The sequence below is a fragment of the Alosa pseudoharengus genome, unplaced genomic scaffold (genome assembly GCF_046254945.1).
Source record: "Alosa pseudoharengus isolate Yale_2024_CS ecotype anadromous, Long Island Sound unplaced genomic scaffold, YU_APseudo_1.1 YU_APseudo_1.1_scf_21, whole genome shotgun sequence".
In the NCBI taxonomy this organism is placed as follows: Eukaryota; Metazoa; Chordata; class Actinopteri; order Clupeiformes; family Clupeidae; genus Alosa; species Alosa pseudoharengus.
This window is the reverse complement of record NW_027468674.1, coordinates 12581277-12601096: the sequence shown is the minus strand read 5'-3', so window position 1 is coordinate 12601096 and position 19820 is coordinate 12581277. Positions and strand designations below refer to the sequence as shown.

At 41.4% G+C, this 19820-nt stretch overlaps 2 protein-coding genes across 3 annotated transcripts in view; one reads left to right on the top strand and one right to left on the bottom strand.

The window, feature by feature from the left end:
* Positions 1 to 5945, bottom strand: part of sec24c (SEC24 homolog C, COPII coat complex component) — a 35562-nt gene extending 29617 nt beyond the window's left edge. Inside the window, exons 1-2 of one of the 2 annotated variants that reach the window (XM_076297911.1) lie at positions 5534 to 5945; positions 601 to 790 (exon numbers count right to left, since the gene is read on the bottom strand). In XM_076297911.1, the coding sequence (XP_076154026.1) occupies positions 601 to 775 (175 nt within the window). In that variant the 5' untranslated portion in view covers positions 776 to 790; positions 5534 to 5945. Of the gene's footprint in view, positions 1 to 600; positions 791 to 5528 lie in introns of both variants that reach the window. The other variant, XM_076297910.1, reaches the window with a different exon arrangement.
* Positions 5946 to 11112: 5167 nt separating this feature from the next.
* cd79b (CD79b molecule, immunoglobulin-associated beta) lies at positions 11113 to 17827 on the top strand. Its single transcript, XM_076297909.1, has 5 exons — positions 11113 to 11510; positions 12681 to 12974; positions 13943 to 14061; positions 14380 to 14433; positions 16915 to 17827. The coding sequence occupies exons 1-5, from the start codon at positions 11462 to 11464 to the stop codon at positions 17026 to 17028; spliced, it is 630 nt and encodes a 209-aa protein (XP_076154024.1). The 5' UTR covers positions 11113 to 11461; the 3' UTR covers positions 17029 to 17827.
* The last annotated feature ends 1993 nt before the right edge of the window (positions 17828 to 19820 follow it).

Below are 19820 nucleotides of genomic sequence, written 5' to 3'. Positions count from 1 at the left end.
GAATTCAGTTCTCTGGGAAACACTGGAATGTAACGCTTCAGTAACATGCCTGGTGTAGCCTCCCTGCACTATACACCTGAGAGAATTCTGCTGAAATGTGTAAAAGTTGACGCAAGTAATTAAAACATTACTTTCTGAAATACCTTAACCGATCTAAACACCTCTGACTGAGAGGCTGGACAGTGAGCTGAGAGTACAGGAATGTGGCCTACATAAGTTTCAGCTTGGGATGTGCCCAAAAAAGCCTTGTGGAATTCCTGTAGACTTTACAACTACATCATATTGTTGGAGGTGTTGTGCTGAGGGGCCTTGCATTCTTGGTGCATAATGTTCCAGGACTTTACACAAATTCTTGCAAATTGAAAGATTTCTGACAGTTGCTGGTTGCAATTTTCACAAAGAAGCAAAGTCATGGAATGCAATTTAGCTCAAAATCTCTCCTTTTTAAACCATTTTCTTTTTAATTCCTGTGGCAAATTTAGTCATTTATGTCTGCACTAATCACAACAAACCCTTCCAAAGCCAGTGTCACCGTGCCGACCTCATATTTAGCCCCGTGACACAACACCCACCACGCCATGAGTGTCCGTCTTGTCTTACCTGGCATTGGAGCTCCAGGCTGGTAAGCAGAAGTGGGCCCGTTGTAGGGGGGGTACTGCCCTGGGTACCCTCCTGCCATGTGCTGGCCCCCATAGGCAGCCTGCGGGTAGCCCTGGTATCCAGGCTGAGGAGGACCGTAGGGGGAGGCCATGTGTGGTTGCTGGTTCACATTCATCCTCTCAATTCATCCCTTTTGGAGAGGACACACAGAAAAGAGAAGGAAATCTTGAGAACCATGGTTTTAGTCTTTCTGTATGCATTGCTATTTAAAAAGAAACAGGAGATGGAATGAGTACCAAAAGAATGGAAAAGAACGGAATGAGATGGAATGAATAGCAAAAGAACCAATAGTGCTAGACCTCCTGCTCTATAAAATCGACAGCATAAATAAACTTGCCAGTTTTACACGTATATAGCAAGCACATCAGCATTCAGAACAAGATTTTACTAATAAGGACTTCACACATAGACACTTATTTCGAGAGTGCAAGGTTTAAAAACACACTGCAGTAGTCTATGTAGCCAATGCAAGGCCAAACTTCTGTTGTAATTTGTCCCACATCACTTAGTTTTAGCTTTCACTCTGTACTCAAGACATGAGCAGCTGGACATGACGCATGACCAAATCGGAGTAGCAACCAACTGGGCCCGACTTTCTTGCCGTGTTTCACAGAAAACACATATAAAGATGATGTTGCTGGTTAAACTGGTGGTTGATACTGTTGATCCCTGAGATGTCTATTTTCTCATATTGGTGACCTGATCAGTTCCCGAAGCAAAAACCTTTAAGCCATTTTTGTTTAGCATAGTATTGTAAAATGTACTATATTCTTCATTATTGACAGTAAAGTTACTGCAGATCAACAATCAGCGTAGTGCCTGAGGCCTCAGAGCTGCCTCTGTTGTGCATGCAAAAGTGCACCTCTTCCTGTAACTTACTTCCCTTCCCTGTGCTCCCGCGATAGGCCTAGCTCTGTCGCAGGCATCTTCTGCTTACACAGCACGCTATGAGGCACTAATAGAATCATCATCACTCGCTCCAGTGAAAACAAGAGCAGTAAGAGATACTGAACCCTTTAAATAGCCATGATGTTAAAAAAAAACTGTAAAAATATTTCTGCACTCCCAAACACCAGTTAGGATAACACTGCTGCATTCTCAAAGCCCAGTTAAGATAAGCCAGCCAGGAGACCTTGTCAAATGCTCCATCTTATAGCGTAAATGTCTTAGTCTAGTAAAAGGAGACCCTGCATTTTCAGTATTAGAACCTCACCCCCTGAAAGAGTGTGAAATTAATTTACCATCATTGATGGTGTTTTTAAGTTATTCTGCACCAGGTAGAACTAGCCTAACTAATTCTTTACACAAACATACGGGCATTTGTACAGACGGTAACAGGTATGCCATGCTGTTGGAGGTGTAAACAAAAGCTGCATTGCCATTAAGATCACATAGATGGAACTGAAGGGATAAAGGTATTTTGGCATGTTTATATCTATAATGAAAGGACAGATTTTATAGCTATACAATATACATGTGTACTCACTTTTGGCACCTTGGCTATCATAATGGTAACTATAACAAGCTATTCGAGTTTTTTGAGTGGTCTGTGAAATAAGCTGGTGGTAAAGACTCTAAGGAGGAGTCTAAATGACTAATACAGTTCATGGATACACGTCAATCATGGGCCTAGCCTATAACTAATTCCACAGATGTGGCCATGCCTGTCAAATTAACCTGTTGAGGAGTGAATTATTTTCTTGACATCTTCAAGAATTTTATGCAAACAATCTATTCATGGATTTCACCAGGTCCCTTTCCACAGGTGTATAAAATCAAGCACCTTGATTATCAATGCAGACTGCATGGTGCCTGATGAATACACCTGTGGAAAGGGACCTGATGGAACCCATGAATAGTTTCAGTGTCCTTTAAGTTACCGGTATACAGTCTGTGAGGGAAATCTCTGAGGGTAATTCATAATGCGGAACTCTCGATTCGCGAACATTCTGATCACATATTTGTGACCGTATCACCACGGTGAATGGTGGAGGTGTGGCAATACAACATCTGCTAACTTCCCACAGAAGTGATGCTAATTCACACAGTCAACATCATGGTTTACAGTGCGCAGTGTGCACAAGGAGAAAAACAAATCGATGCTTCAATATTTTTGTTTAGGTTGCCAGCTGGTACAAAATACAAACAGTTATTCTCTCAGCACACAGGAGTAGTTACATGGGCCACAAAAAGCTTTGACCCAAAAAGGCAATAATGGTATCATTGGCCTAATGTAATGACACCCTATTCTCTACTGAAGAAAGTAATGCTCACAGTTGATCAAAGCTCAGCTGTTCACAAATGGAATGCTCAACATGGATTTAATTACATTATACCAATTTTAGCACTGACACAAAATAGGGCTACTCAACATTGTTACTGTCTGCTATTGTGTGACATAAACGAGAAACAGATTGGCCTAAAACTCCTGTGCTACTTCTTGCTTTGGTACTAAAGGTGTCTAAACTACACTCCGTTCCTAAAGCAGCACCATGATCATACATTTTATTCAACACATGGAATAGAAGTCAGTCACTAGCCTTTTACTTAATGGCAGGTATGCTAGGTCAGTCTAACTAAGAATTTACTACGAGAAAAGAGTAACTGACATAGGCTACCTAACCTGAGTGATGTAGTGTACTGCATACATAACTCTAGAACAGTGATGGAGTTAGTTTGTCTTCCTGTTATCTAAAGGCATGTGCCGGATTTTTGTAGCTGGTCTGTTCCATCTTACGTCACAACCAAGTCTTCAATTATTTGCACTTCACCACACCTTTGGGCTGTGTATGTAAGAAAATCTTTTCCCTTCATGATGAGATGAAATGTTTCCTACTCACTGAGCATTTGATTGAATCTAAAAGCAATGACTGATCACTGCAAACCACATGTCAATCAACGGTCTCTCTCTTGGCTGTGTTTTCAGGCATATCTAAGCCTTATCTGTGCCACTAAACTGACAGGGTTTACTAACATGGGAAACAACACCAAGTGTTAAGCTTGGAGCTGTGGAATAAGTATGACACTGCCATATGAAAGAGACAGGTTAAAAAGGACAACATCATGATTCACACAGCACAGGTGTATACCTCCTGGGTTCTGCGATTCAAGCCTACAGTCAAACTCAACAGCGTCAACTTTTCCAGCGTTTGGCAGCATGATGCCTGCAAGGTATAGAGTCACTATTACAGAGAACTGCAAATGGATCACCATAAAGTATGTCGCAATAGTTCCAATTGAGATGTTAGTCTCAGGAATAGCATAAGGTTGCAAACACCCGGGTCAAAGGTCTGCTCTGCAGACTATCCACATGTTAAAGTAACAGATACGGATCTTAAGAAGGGCCCCAGTGGCGTACCATCCACTCCTAAAAAGTATGGTCTGTATGGCAACCGTGACAAAAGTGGGCACCTATTTGCTTGAAAATATTACATTCCCTGAAACGTAATCTCATTGTGGAAACATAGCCCCCGCTCATGTTACAAATGGGCATCATCACCAACAAAAGTCCGAATGCCTCATCAGGCCCGACCACACCAGTAACTAATTGTAACGTTAAGGTACGTGAAACCATTTCATTAGGATTAAACTAGGTTAGGTATCGGTACGTATAATGAAAAAACAAGCTCATGGCTTGGCTACTGGAACTGGCACTCTTCAACCAAACACTGTGGTTTTAATAATTTAGATGAAATAGATAGCTAACGCTAGTGAAACAGTAGCCCATGTAATATCATAGCCAGCAACAGTATGATACCTTTGCTACCTAGCTTACGTTATATTCATTGACAGGCCTGATAAGTGACCTAAATCTGGCTACTGACGTCTATCTTACTTTTCATAGCACAATCTGAGCTAACACTTCACGTTAACGTTAGTTACCGTCTAATGATGACTTATCTTGTCGTTCAAAATACCCTATATGTAAGGAAACAGCTAGGGATCTACACTAGTTTCACACAATCCAGTCTTCGGTTCTTGTGATCCACACATTGCGGCGTGCATGTAATTCCGTTGAGGGCCATTTTGGTTCGCTTCCAGGGCGTAGTAGCTAGAAAGCTAGCAATCATCTAACGTTACGGAACTAATAACGTAAAACATAGTGACAAACTAGGTACCTAACGTTAGTTAGCCATTCAGTCTGACTACTAAAGATTACGAATTGTGCTATATATGATAGGTACCTTACAATAGGAACTTTGGTGGTTCCTAGACTAGCTATGCTAAGCACTGTTGCCACTTCTAGGACAGTAAAACTACAACAGAATAACTGTCGACAATTAGTAACGTAAGGATATTATTACTTCAGAGAGTTTACGTTAACCTTGTACAGCGATGTTGACTTGAAGGGTAGACTTAACGTTAACGTTAGGTGACGTTAACGTTAAGTCGCCGTGTTATCGCTGCTAGCTCAAGACGCTCTCGGCAGCTTCCTTCCTATCAGCTGTCCAGTTAACATCCCATTCCTAACTACCCTAGGTGAAACTACGAAACGACCTTAGACTAACCGGCGTATTTGCTAGTTACCAGTGTAGTACTCGTTAGGGTACGATTAGTCTACAAGTCGTATCAAGACCACCAACTGAAGGCCTGCTGAAATTACATTACAGCCATAGTCACAGTAATGCTAAGGTAATGAATGTAGCAGCTATGCTAATGTGTAACACCAGTCAACTGCTATCAGTATGGTATGTGGAGGGCTAAAGCTAACGAAGCTAACGTTAGCTGCGACTTCAAATAATGCCAAATATGCATCGCCCTTCGAAGGGATTTGCTGGGCTAGTCTGTTAGCTTGCTAGTAAATTGCTTAGCCAAAAAAGCTACAAGCTAACTTTAGCGGTTGACGACAACCATTACTTGACACTCACCTCACCTCCAATTAGGTTCAGTATGTAAGTGGGCAATCCAAGCGGACAGATGTCCCACGTTCTCTGACGGTTCGACCTGCCTGTGGTCGTTATGGGTTTCACAAAATTGTATATACAAACAATATCTTCCAGGCCGGTAATATTGCTACTAATCCCTTCCTCAGTTTCGCTTGACGCGGAGTGCCTGGTTTGAGTCGAATGTGAGTGGCGCATGCGTCGCGTATGAGTCGCGCATGCGCCTCACTTCATATATTTTTATTTTTCAAATATATAACAAAAAAGCAATGACTTGTTGCCTTTCAGTGAAATATGACCGAGTATAGACACCGTCTTCCTGTACCTTAATGTTTACATTGCGACGTTTAGCCGTAACCGTTCATGCTTGAGCATGCGCCACTCACATCTACGTTCGACTCACATCAGGCAATGCAACGTGTCCTCAAAAGACTGGTACGAAAACTTGTGTCAAAATATATAGTGGCCTACACAAATGTATGTTTTGCTCAGTGATTTCATGGGATTAACCAACCCCACATAAAACGACAGAGAACGTGAGTTAACGTTTTTCAGCCGTATTAATTAAGAGGGGGAAAAAAGAAATTTGCCATTTGTATCAAGACTGCATCATGACACAAGCAGCCTAAATTATGCTAAATTACACATCCGGTTTACATCCGTGTTCTGGCAATCTCGGGACTCGGCCGAAAACTGTTAAACCTTGTCAAATTAACAGTCCTGTTAATATTCTTGCAATTTCTCTGGTTGTACAGCATCTAAAAATGAGAATGTCGTGGAAAAGTTCATTTATTTCTCCGTAATTTATGTCAAATTTATTTTAATATATTTTAGATTAATTTCACATAAAGTAAAATATTTCAAGCCTTTATTTTTTTTTAGGTTTACATAGATACAAATTCAGTATCTGAAAATATTACAATTAAGAGTTTATAATACAAAAATGCCAACCTTCTGAAAAGTAGCCTAAATAACTATAGTCTGATTTCATTTAATCTGAATTTATTTGCACTCAATACTTGACCGGGGCTCCTTTTGCATAAATTACTGCATCAATGTGGCATGAAGGCAGTCTGCCTGCAGCACTGCAGAGGTGTAATGGAAGCCCAGCTAGTAGTTTTGCCACTGTGCCTGTGCCAGGTCCTGCTGGTGGAAAAGGAAATCATTATACCATAAATGGAACACCATTTACATGAACAATTATTCATTTAGCAGATGCTTTTATCCAAAGTGACTTACATATGTCACCTACATTACAAGGGCCATTCTCCCCAGAGCAACTTGAGGTTAAGTGCCTTGCTCAAGGGCACGACGGTGGAAGCTGGGAATTGAGCCCACAACTTCAGGCGACTGCATGCTCTTAGCCACTACCATCGCCCCAGTGACTATAATATAACACCATAGTCAGTAAACCTTGGCACTGGGGGCATGTGCCAAGTCCTTCTGGTGGGAAAAGGAGCAGCATCTCCATAAAGCTTGTCAGCAGATTGAACCATGAGGTGCACTAAAATCTCATGGTAGCCGGCTGGATTGACTCCGGACATGATAAAACAAATACATCAATATAGATAAAGCAAAAGCATGGTGGGTGAAATCAGTTGCTGCCATTTTATTATATGTACAAATTCATGAACACAGTATTCTTTTTGTTTTCTTTATATGAATAATGTACAGTACTGCAAAGTACAGTACAAAATAGTTTTTCCTGTTTTTGTGTGTCATTCTATCCAATGCTGAGGTTTGAATAAATTACAACCATAACTATAATCATATGAACATAAATGTGTGCATTGGTATAGACAATAAGTACAGATATTGTGGCCAAAGTTTAACAGATATTCAAAAACTTGGGTGTGCAACATTTCCATGTCTGGTCTGCTTTCTGAGTAGGCCTTTGTGTGGCTATATTAGGTTCCATGTAAACAATTCCATCACCTCATCATGTAACTCCTTCCCCTTCCCTCACCCCATGCCACCTTCTATCCCTGCCCAATGGCATCCTCATGCCCCCCCCCTCCCACCCCTCTGTTTAGGCTACTCTGAATGCATCATAGTGAAAACATTGAAATATTGACTAATCTCTTATAGGCCCTTGCACACAGTGCAGTATGACAAATGTCCAGTACAATACCATCATAGTCACAGATCAACCCACTTTCACTAAAAACATTTTTTCTGTGTTCATTCAATTTCTGACACATTAAGCAAAATATTGTATGTCAATTACAGTTCCAGCATAACATTTCTGTAGATGTTATTAATATTACCATTTCAAACACATCCTTGCTGAAGTGAAGCACTGTACAAGGCAAGCCATTGTTTTCTCTGCAATTCTCTGTGATCAGGATTCTTCACTTAACTGAGATCATCTCATTTGCACTCCCTCTGTTGGTTATTTAAAGGAACATGCCACCATTTTGAGAAATTATTCACTGTCTCTGCCAGAGTTAGATAAGATGATACATACCCTTCTCGTCTCTGTGCGTGCAGTAACTCAGTCCGAAGCACCCACTGTTAGCATAGCTTAGCATAGTTCATTGAGGCGGGCAGTTCCAACTAGCCTATAGCACCCACAAGTGATAAAAGAACTCCAACATTTTCCCATTTACATGTTGTGACTTATATAGTTACAACATATAGGCTACAAATATGCGATTTTCCAAGCATATGCAAACTTGGAACTTTGTCCCCCTCAAAGTATATTGTGCATGTCCCCCTATACAGCCTTGCCAGAGATTTTCTAATAAGGAGACACAGCACTCAAAGAATCCTCCATAGAAATGTATCGGGTTAGTTCATAACACCAATTTGGCAGTTGTCTACACATATCCCTACACATATCCCGCCCTTATGTAACCACATTTTGTTGCCTTGCTCAAGTGCTCTTGAGCAAAGCACCTAACCCCTCACTGCTCCTCGAGCGTCGCTGTAGCAGGTAGCTCACTGCGTCGGGATTAGTGTGTGCTTCACCTCACTGTATGTTCACTGTGTGCTGTGTGGTTCACTAATTCACGGATTGGGATAAATGCAGAGACCAAATTTCCCTCACAGGATCAAAAGAGTATGTACTTATACTTTACTGAAGGGATCTGACTCATATTGAGGTTGTACAATTTGTAGTATTCTCAGCCTGACCACTTTTGCGCTGTCAGTGTATTTCAATTGGGCCTACAGAGGTCAATAATCCACTCGGCTGATTGGCTGTGGACAAGGGGTGGTTAATTTGTAGTTTTGTGGTTTGGTCAGCATCAGAGTCAGAGAAAAGAATAACGCAATACTACTTGCTCCACAGTGCAACCAATTTATTGATCGTATACGTATATCCTAATGACTTCAACTGCAGTCTACAATTTCACAGGGATGAGGATAGGCTCTTATAATACTCTCTGCCAATCGCGTATTATTGCTTATTACCTTTTAGGTAATATAGAATATTTTCAGGTAAGAAGGCCTCTCTCTTAAAATTGTTTCTTTTAAATGTAATTGTGCAGTGATTGATTTACATAAAAATTTTTTAAAACAATGTAAAAATGTAAAAAATAATTAATTAATGATGGGATATAGCTATGTCTAACTAGTGAAAGGGTGTAGTTTGACATGTCAAATGTTCACTTGTCTCTTTTTAGATCCATTAACGTCAAGATTCCATGACGTGCTATATGGAACTAGACCTACTGCATAGCGGTGCAAAATATGGCCGCCGCTCAGTCCTGTACATTCTCTCCAAAATAAGTTGTTTTTTGTTAATTTCTCTCCATCTCCTACTCCATCCCCTAATCTGGCAACGCATATATATGTCCACTAGGTGGCATTCACACAATTTACAATGGCTACTAGTCTCTTGTTATGGTCGTGCCTTAAAACCCTGAAGTATCATTCGAATCTTATTTACACACACACACACACACACACACACACACACACACACACACACACACACATACACAGCCCAGACATAATAAATCCAAAATCTCAAAATTGGCCAGTAGTCTACATGGGGAAAATATGTTGCCTGTAGTATCCTTTAACTGTATCTGCATCATTTTGATAGGCTCCTTATCTAATAGGCCTATCCATTCTAGTTTGTTTTTTGCCAATTGATCTTCATCACTACATGATCCCGGCAGCCCTCCTTTTAATGTGAAAAGAGGGCATTTTATAATAAGCCTACTAATAATAAAGAAGACATCTGTTGAGTATTTGCTTGAATGTAATGGTATGTAAATACATTGTTAGTCAGAGATGTGTTACTTTTATCACTTGAGCCCCTTCCCCCCGAAATGTCTGTGCACGTCCGTGCTTTTATCCCAAGTGAATTATTAATGAAAAGCAATTAATTCATTAATTTAATCATTTCATCTAAACAGAATTGTGGGTTTACAAAGGGGACACATCCTACTTGATTGCTGGTGGTTTCCCTTGAGGTTGGGAAAAGCAGTGGAACACATGCGCACAGAGAAATTATGAACTTAAAATTTCCCAATTCCCGAAATGAGAAAGGCCATGGGATTTTTTCACGAAAATAACTTCTGAATGTATACTTTAGAGGAACAGAGAATAGATTTAGAGGTGTAATAAATGGCTAGAGTCCATTTTTCTATCACCTCCCTTAAAATGTCCAGTTCTAATTGTTCTCACCCAAAATGTTTGCTTGCATGATGCCCCTGCAGCACTGGGTACGGGCTTAGGAGCTGTCACACTGGTGTGATCCAACCTTCACTGTGTTGTTGTTTACTTTCGTTATACTATACGTTTATTTCTTTGAGGGATCATGTACAAAATGCATTAATCACAAAAAGATAGTGTTCTGTACCAAATTTAGCCACCTGCACCTGAGTTCCATCTGCAGCCCCTGACGTGGTTGGGTACTTTTGTCTATGTTTACAGCACAGCTTTTCCATCAGCTGACTCTAGATAGCTAAACAGAAGTATGGGGACATTTGACACTTTAATTCCATCATAACCAGTTCATGAAATGCAAAATATGTCAATATACAGTATATTCTGAGTATAAATGCAAATCCAGCCTTGCCTTACTGATATGAATCAGAAGGTTTTGGCTGGCTGCAGTCAGGGATGGATTACTGCACGGGCCTACTGGGCCCAGGCCCAGGGGCCCAAGGGGTCAGGGGGCCCTGAAGCCCAAGCCTTTGCATGGAATCATTGCCTCAATATCAACAAATCAGGATGTAGGCTATGAATCTGATTGAATTTAGCATTGGCCATCCCCAAAATGCACCAGTATACAGGAAATCACATCAAACAAATTAAAAATGTTCTGGGGGAGGACCCCCAAACCCCCCCTCCCACATATACGACAATTAGTGGGGGGCCCTTAATACATCTGGGCCCAGGGGCCCGAAGGTTCATAATCCGCCCATCGCTGCAGTTGGTTTGCCTTGCCACGTCTCCATGTATTATTCTGAGAATTCTGATGCTTGGTTGGTTTTGTTTGCATAAGGCCCCTGAGAGACAGTGGTGTTGTCATAGGTTGCCGATTGCCTGTCACTGACGGAACTCTCTTCCTCTTCTCTGGTGTCTTCCTCACTCTCTCACACACTCACACAGACTTAGACAAACTTACACACACTCACGTATCTCACTTTCTCATTCACACAGACATACACAAACGTACAGACACACACACACACACACATTTCTCATGCAACTCATCACTCACAGACACAGTCACAGACACAAACACACATTTTCTCACATATCTCATGCAACATCACTCTTATCTCGTACACAGACACACACACACTCACCCATGCATGCACACAAACTCATGCACATTCAATAGCATATTTGCACAGTAGGTTTTTTACCTGCTGCAGTCTTTTAATATCTCTAACTTAACAATAAATAGGAAACACATCAACACATAGACACATACTGGAATATATCTCCTTGACATAATGCGCAACCAAATGATATTTCTGTTCATCATTCTGCTGGATGCATCAGGTAAGTGCTTTGACAATATTTTACATCATTTACAAAAACATTTTTGTTGTAAGCAAATTTGTACCCAGTTCCACTGGCATGAAACATATTCTGAATTAAGGGTTCAAGACTCCACACTTCATATTAAGGATGACTTATTATGTTCAGGGTTTATACAGATACTTTTTTCCCCAAGTAGACTAACCTAATTATTAAATCATAGCAATAATTAACAATGATTAGTTTAAATATGAATGATACAGACACGAAATGCAGCATTTAGCTAAGTTTACTGGCTTTTTAATGTTTTACATGTGGCTAGTTCCCATTTTTACCATTTGCTTATAGCATTTGTTAGTGGATGCATTGTTTTTAGCTGAAAGAGCAGAGCGTTTAATAATGATTATATAACTTAACTTAACCTAACTTAACTAATAATGATTATTTCACAAACCTAACTGTGCTCTTTCTCTTTGTTTTGCATATGAGTGTTTTTTGTCCCTTTGTTTATTTTTAATGAAGTTCTTCCCCGCCATCTGGGTTTGAAAAGAGGAAGTTACTCAGGGAAGACGTGTAGCTATTTTTACAACAGCACTCAGAGTGAGTTAAGATAAAGACTTTACATGTTCAGGTCAAATAATAAGAATTTGTAGATGCTGAGAGATTTGTGGATGTTCTACACACACACACACACACACACACACACACACACACACACACACACACACACACACACACACACAAACGTACAGACACATGTGAATGATTGATTGTCATGAGAGGAATTTATTCCAATTTGATGCAGATGACAGTTTGAAGTAGTCATACTCCACTAGAACCAAACAGCATTTGATATTTCTGACACATACATTATCTTTATATCCTTAATATTTATATTTTCACTTATAAGTGTTCTTACCCCTGTTTGTGTCAGAAATAGTTTTAAGAAATATATTAAGATATTAAGAAACTATTATTATAAGTAAAATGCTCTTATTAATTAAACCAATCACTTAAGTGAAGAGTTAAGAATTTAAGTGTTTAGTTTGAAGGAGATAACAAGCTCTACATACTCAACCATATTCTGAAAAGTTTCACCATTTAACCAAATGGAAAGCTCAGAATAGTGTTAAAATCAACTCGGAAAAAGAGTTAACCGAACACTGTTGTTTTCAATGTCCCTGCTCCCAGCGAGCCTGCAGCTCTACCAATGGCCGCGGTTTGTGGGTGTGAAATCGGGCCGCAGAGTGACGCTCAGATGTAGAAGCTATACCAGTGGCAGCTTAACGGCTGTGGAATGGCTGAAGGCCCCGCTGCCCGAAGGCAAGGCAGACAAGGCCCAACAGTTAGAGGAGGGCGACAGGGTGCGCTTTGGCCAGAGCACTGGCTGGGTGACCCTGAGCAAGCTGGAGCCCGAAGACAGCGGCGTCTACTTCTGCCGCGTCAATAACATCACTGGGCCTGGCAGCGAGGTTCAGGTCCACCGTAAGTGATCTTTGGCCTTGACCAGAGATGTGTTCTGAAGCCCTGTGGGAGTTTTAGACGTGTGTGTGTGAATGTGTGTGTGTGTGTGTGTGTGTGTGTGTGTGTGTGTGTGTGTGTGTGTGTGTGTGTGGTTTGTATTGCCTCTACCTGTGCACTTAACAGTAACAGTGATCACACTAATTGCTGATCTACCTGGCTGAAGAGTTGTGGATCGAATGTGCTATGATTTACAGCTAGGTGGAAAACGAAAGTACCAGGCCTGCTACACATTTGTTCCAGCCATTCACTAAACCAGCTGAATTGAACACAACTACTCAGCCGCAGGAATCAACTAATTGGTAAAATCACCAGAGTTAATAGTACAGGTAGAACCAATACATGGTAGAACTTTATATATATATATATATATATAAACTTATACTTTATATAAGTGAAGAGTGACAGGAATCAAGTGGAAAAGAGAGATCAGGAGTTCAGGAAATTTGGTCGGAAGTCACTCCATTGTAAAGTCTCTGTTCTCGAACCGAAGAGGTGTTCAGGCCAATCAAATCGTTTGGGCGGGATTTATATGAGGACGGACAGATAAGCACTACTGCCTAGTCATTCTCATCATCTGAGCGTGCATGAGTTGATTCTATGCAGTGTACTGTGCACACATAAAATTCAACAGGTGCCGGATACTAGCCAATTACAAGAACAAAGGAAGAGCTATCCGCACACTGTCTTACATGCTCAAGTTTTAATGTTTTGGATCATTCAACTCAGCCATTTATTAATTGAGGACAGTAATGCATTGTGGTCTCTTCATTTATTTTAAGATGGTGCTTTGTTGCACTATCCCCCTTTTCCTTCAATTGCTAACGTTAATTAACAGTGGACCATGTAGAAGACTGATTTGTGTGTGTCTGTATGTGCGTTTCTGCACTTTATCCAGCGAACTTGCTGTGTGGTGTGTGTGTCTGGCCCAGGGCCCAGGAACTTGGAGACGACCATTAGGAGAAGCAACATGAAGGACGTGGTCATCTTCCTCCAGGCCTTTCTGCTGGGCTTATTCCTATTGATCCCTCACCTCTGCTACAAACAAAAGGTAACAACACACACACAGACACACACACACATTTGTGATTGCGTAAACAAACATACACACACACAGAGGGATACAGACACAGATACACACACACACACACACACACCTCCAGGCCTTTCTGCTGGGCTTATTCCTAATGATCCCTCACCTCTGCTACAAGCAAGAGGTAACAACACACACACACACCTCTTGGTTTGTTTATATTATTTTTAACTGTTTTTTGGGGGCAATTGTAATGATTTGACAACATTATTAAAATTGAGATATTACCAGTAATTTACTTATTCATTTATTTATTTATTCATCTCCACCCTGCAGCCAGAGAAAGAGGAGACTATCTATGAGGTGCCTGACGAGGACCACACATATGAGGTATGACATAGAGATGAGATAAGATATCACGCCTCTATACCAGATATAAGCTGCCAGAGACATACGATAGCACAATCTCTATACCAGATATAAGCTGCCAGAGACATAAGATAGTACATCCTCTATACCAGATTTAATGTGCAAAGGTCCCTGGGTTCAACGAGGAGAACAGTATTGTCAACTGAAAATGACCAAGGTCCATGTACAGTTTTGAGGAGGAAAATGTGTAACAAAACAGATTCCAATAACCACTATTATCACCGATCATTAACCAAGTAATTTATATTCATATTATATCATATCATTTTTTTATGTTATATGTATAAATATAGAATTTTACAAAATTGCACCAGATCATTATTTATCATTTATTTATTTATTATTTAGCTGAAAAAATAAATGTCTAATAGACCAAGGACATGGGTTCAATCTCCAGCTCACCCACAGAGTAACACAAAGCAACACAGCAACACGGTGATGCCTAAGTTGAACCACACCCACGCAATAGAGACAGAGCGAGCGAGAGAATAGAATGAAAGAATAAGTGAGAGAGAGAGAGAGAGAGAGGAAGAGAGACAGAAGAGTACAGCTCCACATTAAGTACAATCTTCATGTTGCATTGCATGTTCACGTTCATGTTGCATGTACAGTACTGGTAAGAATAGGCCGGTAGTGTTGCTTTGGGCAACGCAACAACTTTAGTGTCTTGTTATGTCTTGCTGCTACATGGATATGTGTGGATGTTGGAGGGTAACGGACAGTGGTGCTCTTCACGGTTGGCCAGTGACCCATACTCATTCAGCTGCACAAACAGGAAGAGAGAGAAAGAGAGAGAGAGAGAGAGAGAGAGAGAGAGAAAGGTAGAGAGAGAGAGAGACCTCAGACTCAAAGAAAAAAAGACAGAGAGCAAAGAGAGAAAGACACCTCAGACACAAAGAAAAATGGAGAGAAACAGTCATCCCCTCCTACACACCCTTGCTGTACAACTGAAAGTGCAAGAGGAACTGTTATATCACCGATGCTACTGATGTTTTTATAGCATTGGGGGCGGATGTAGTGTGGTGGTTAAGGAGCTGGGCTAGCGTGCAGTAGCCTGAAAGTTGTCGGTTCAATTCCCGGCTTCCACCGTTGTGCCCTTGAGCAAGGCACTTAACCCCAAGTTGCTCTGGGGACAATGTAATCCCTTGTAATGTAGTTGACATATGTAAGTCACTTTGGACAACAGTGTCAGCTAAATGTAAATGTGACATTTATTGCAAGCCTCAACTGAATGCATCTGTGTTGCCTTCCAGTCGGCAATTTAACAGGGAATTGTAAACATGTTGGTACATTTGCTTTAGAGGAGAGTTTGAATGAGTTTTGGTCATTTTTGATTGATCATCAACAATACTAGATGTACCGCAGAGCGGTACAAAATATGACCGCCGCCCAGTCCAGCACATTTTTTCCACAAAAATAAATCACGCTGAAAGGCCTATATGATTCTAACTGTCTCACTAAATTGCATTATCCACACGTACTCAATTCTCACTGATATCTGCTAGACAACAAGTACCAAAACATGATTAGTTCATAGATTTCACATGTAAAATTCATTTTATACAACCCCACCTCCATCTTGCCTGTTCATAATTCTGAGAAATTCTTGAATTGTGTGCATGTGTGCATGTTCATGTTTATGTTATGTGTGTGTGTGTGTGTGTGTGTGTGTGTGTGTGTGTGTGTGTGTGTGTGTGTGTGTGTGTGTGTGTGTGCGTGTGCGTGCGTGCTTGTGTGTGTGCCTGCGTATGTGCCTGTGCAAGCGTACATATGTCTACTGTGTGAGTATGTGTCATACGTATGATTACTGTGAATGTATGTGTGTGTGTGTGTATCTGTTTGTGCACATGTGTGTACATGAAATGGGTTAACATGACCCCTGGAGGCAAACATACGGAAAAAAATGGTCATCCTAGTCCCTACAGTTCTCAAGATATTCACAGAGAACTGTGTCTGCCCTACCCTCCTTTCGGGGGTCCAGTCCAGCGGGGGGGCTACAGATCAAAACGAAAAACGACGGTTCCATGCTATCCATGTGGGGTTACATGCCCACCAAGTTTTGTGTACCCCGGTCTTTCAGTGTCCCGGGAATCATTGTTGGTGTACGTCACTAAATTGTTTTATTGTAAGGCCCCCCATGAACGAAAGTACACAAAACTTGGCATGCATTCGGAGGGTGTCATAATGATCCTACACTTTTAATTTCGTGCAGTTTTGACCTTGTCAGCCAGAGATATTGTGATGAAAACACCTAATTTTTTGCTTTTTAATTTTTAACTAGGTGGCGCTATAATATATATATATACCACTTGAGACCAGGAAGAGAGTGGTATATATATATATTCTACTAATGGTGCAATCGTGTCATCTGTATCAAGTGCTTTTTTGTGACTGTTGAGCTTGAGCTTTGCTTGGTTGTTCCATTTTCTGTGCTGAATTTAGGGGCTGGACATTGAACAGTGTGGTCTCTATGAGGACATCCCAGCCTTCAGCCAGCCTTCAGCCAATTCAGATGCTGATGAGCCCTGTGACATGGAGTCTCCAGACCAAGAGTGAGGACCCTGCATGCACCCATCACCCACCAGTGCCTTATCCACCCATCCATCCACCCACCAGTGCCTTATCCACCCACCACCCACGCATTATCCACTCACCACCCACCAACCACCAATGCCTTATCCACCAATCCATCCACCCACCAATGCCTTATCCACCAATCCATCCACCCACCACTGCCTTATCCACCAATCCATCCACCCACCAGTGCCTTATCCACCCACCACCCATGCATTATCCACTCACCACCCACCAACCACTAGTGCCTTATCCACGATCCACCCACTAGTGCCTTATCCACAATCCACCCACTAGTGCCTTGTCCACGATCCATCCGCTCCCCCACCCATGCCTTAGCCACCAATCCACCGATCCACTTGCCCACAACTTATCCAACGATCCATCCGCAAACGGCTCATCCACCGATCCGCCCACCCACGCCTTACCCACCGATCCTCCCACCCACGGATCCTCCCATCCATGTCGTCTACTGATTCATCCATCAACCACCGATCCATCCACCACCTTTCTTTATCCATCAAATCATCCATTTGTGCCTTATCTGGGCCTGGCAGTACACAATGAAGAACATTCATTTCAATGTTCAACATTCAACTGGGTATGGGCAATCCTCACCAGTCTTCTACCATGCGTCCTCTCTCTCTGTCATGCCCAAATGGTGCTTTTCACTGAGCAGTACAAACATTATTTGGCATTACTGCCAAAACTTTGAATTGTTGAAATAAGTGGTGGCAGTTCTTGTTATATGGTCCTAGTTAAAGGAGAATTCCGGTGTGATATTGACCTAAAGTGTATTGAAACATGATACCGAGTGTGAACGTATGTCTCATAGCCCATCTCGGCTTGTCCCCTGCACTCCAAAATCTGGTGCTAGTTAGCCGATGCTACCAACAGCTTTTTCAATTGTGGTGCTTCGGCATCGGGCTAGCCATGAAAATAAATCACTGTTTTACACCATTTACGAGGCTCAATGTATCTCCACACTTCATTGGTAGACTTCCGAGGGCCCTGACATTTAAAACGAGACATTGAGAACTTTGAAAAAGCACTGGTAGTTTACTTACAAGACGATTTATACAGACAGTATCTTCACGAAGTTTAGCGTTTGCAGCCATCAGATTCCTAAAATAATTCAGTGGAAATGCATGGATTCCAGTTGCTGCTATCTGCTAACTGGAATCCATGCATTTCCACTGAATTATTTTTGGAATCTGATCCCTTATCATACCTGTTCATTCTTACTCGTCGCTCGACTTATCGTGACTAAATTCAAGATGGCTGCAAACGCTAAACTTCGTGAAGATACTGTCTGTATAAATCGTCTTGTAAGTAAACTACCAGTGCTTTTTCAAAGTTCTCAATGTCTCGTTTTAAATGTCAGGGCCCTCGGAAGTCTACCAATGAAGTGTGGAGATACATTGAGCCTCGTAAATGGTGTAAAACAGTGATTTATTTTCATGGCTAGCCCGATGCCGAAGCACCACAATTGAAAAAGCTGTTGGTAGCATCGGCTAACTAGCGCCAGATTTTGGAGTGCAGGGGACAAGCCGAGATGGGCTATGAGACATACGTTCACACTCGGTATCATGTTTCAATACACTTTAGGTCAATATCAAACCGGAATTCTCCTTTAAGATCATCTTTTATATTTAAAATTCTTTACTATTTTTGAGGCATGTTTTCTTTTTACTGATACCAGATTTTTACAGATTGTGTCAGCCTCAATTTTGTTTTGATGATATATGTAGCATGTAAGCTAAAGATTGACAGCTGTTCACTAGCAGGCTAATCCTGTAGCCAGAACCACAAGAAAATGGTTCAAAGACGTTTGCTGCACAAACATCGACAAATACTGTATATTAATAAAAACACATCTAATCAAGCTTACAAGCTTTTGACAGTAGCAACTCTGCTGTTGATGGTTATGCAAGTCAAGTTAGCTTTAAACTAGTCTGCTTGTTTAAATAAAATCACAAAAGCCTAAAGGGAGAATCTGTGATTCGTGTGAAAGATGAAAGCTCAACAGCCAATCAAATGACAGCATTCCCTTTTGTTGCAACCATGGAGGTATGGTTGCAACACATGGACCTCTGAAGTTCACCTACAATAAAGACCCAAAAGATGCCATCTTTACCCATATAAGGAGAACCAAGTATCCTCTTTGCCCATATAAGGAGATTTGGCAGAGATGGCAACTTTGGGTCCTTTTTGTAAGCGAACTTCAAAGGGCTGGAATTGTTTATGGCTTGGTCCATGTCTATTGTCAGAGGCAGGAAAGGCTTTTTCAGGTATACACAGAATAAACATTTAGAGGACAACTATATGGGATTAGCATTGTCCGAGGATCTCTGAAGTATGAATCTAGCTTAGCTTCCTATTCACACCTGTTCACACACATCTGCATTTCATTTAAAGTGATCAATTAATTTTGCCAGCAGCCAGACCAACCGATACCCTGTCTTTGCTGAATTACTGAAGTTAAGCAGGTGTGGACCTAGTACTTGGATGGGAGACCTCCTTGAAAAGCTAGGTTGCTGCTGGAAGTTGTGTTGGTGGGTGGCCAGTAGGTGGCACTCTTCCCTCTGGCCAAAAACAAAATAAAATCCAATGCCCCAGTGCAGTGACGGGGACACTGTACTGCAGGAGATGCCGTCCTTCCGATGGGACGTTAAACCGAGGTCCTGACTCGCTGTGGTTATTAAAGATCCCATGTCACTTATCTCAAAGAGTAGTGGGTTCCCTGGTGTCCTGGCTAGATTCCCAACCTGGCT

Excerpts from the sequence above, each read along its gene's own strand:
- cd79b (XM_076297909.1), top strand. The coding sequence starts at position 11,462 with ATGCGCAACCAAATGATATTTCTGTTCATCATTCTGCTGGATGCATCA. Across the intron at positions 12,975-13,942 it reads CAGCGAGGTTCAGGTCCACC|GGCCCAGGAACTTGGAGACG; the intron begins GTAAGTGATCTT and ends TGTCTGGCCCAG. Across the intron at positions 14,434-16,914 it reads ACGAGGACCACACATATGAG|GGGCTGGACATTGAACAGTG; the intron begins GTATGACATAGA and ends TGCTGAATTTAG.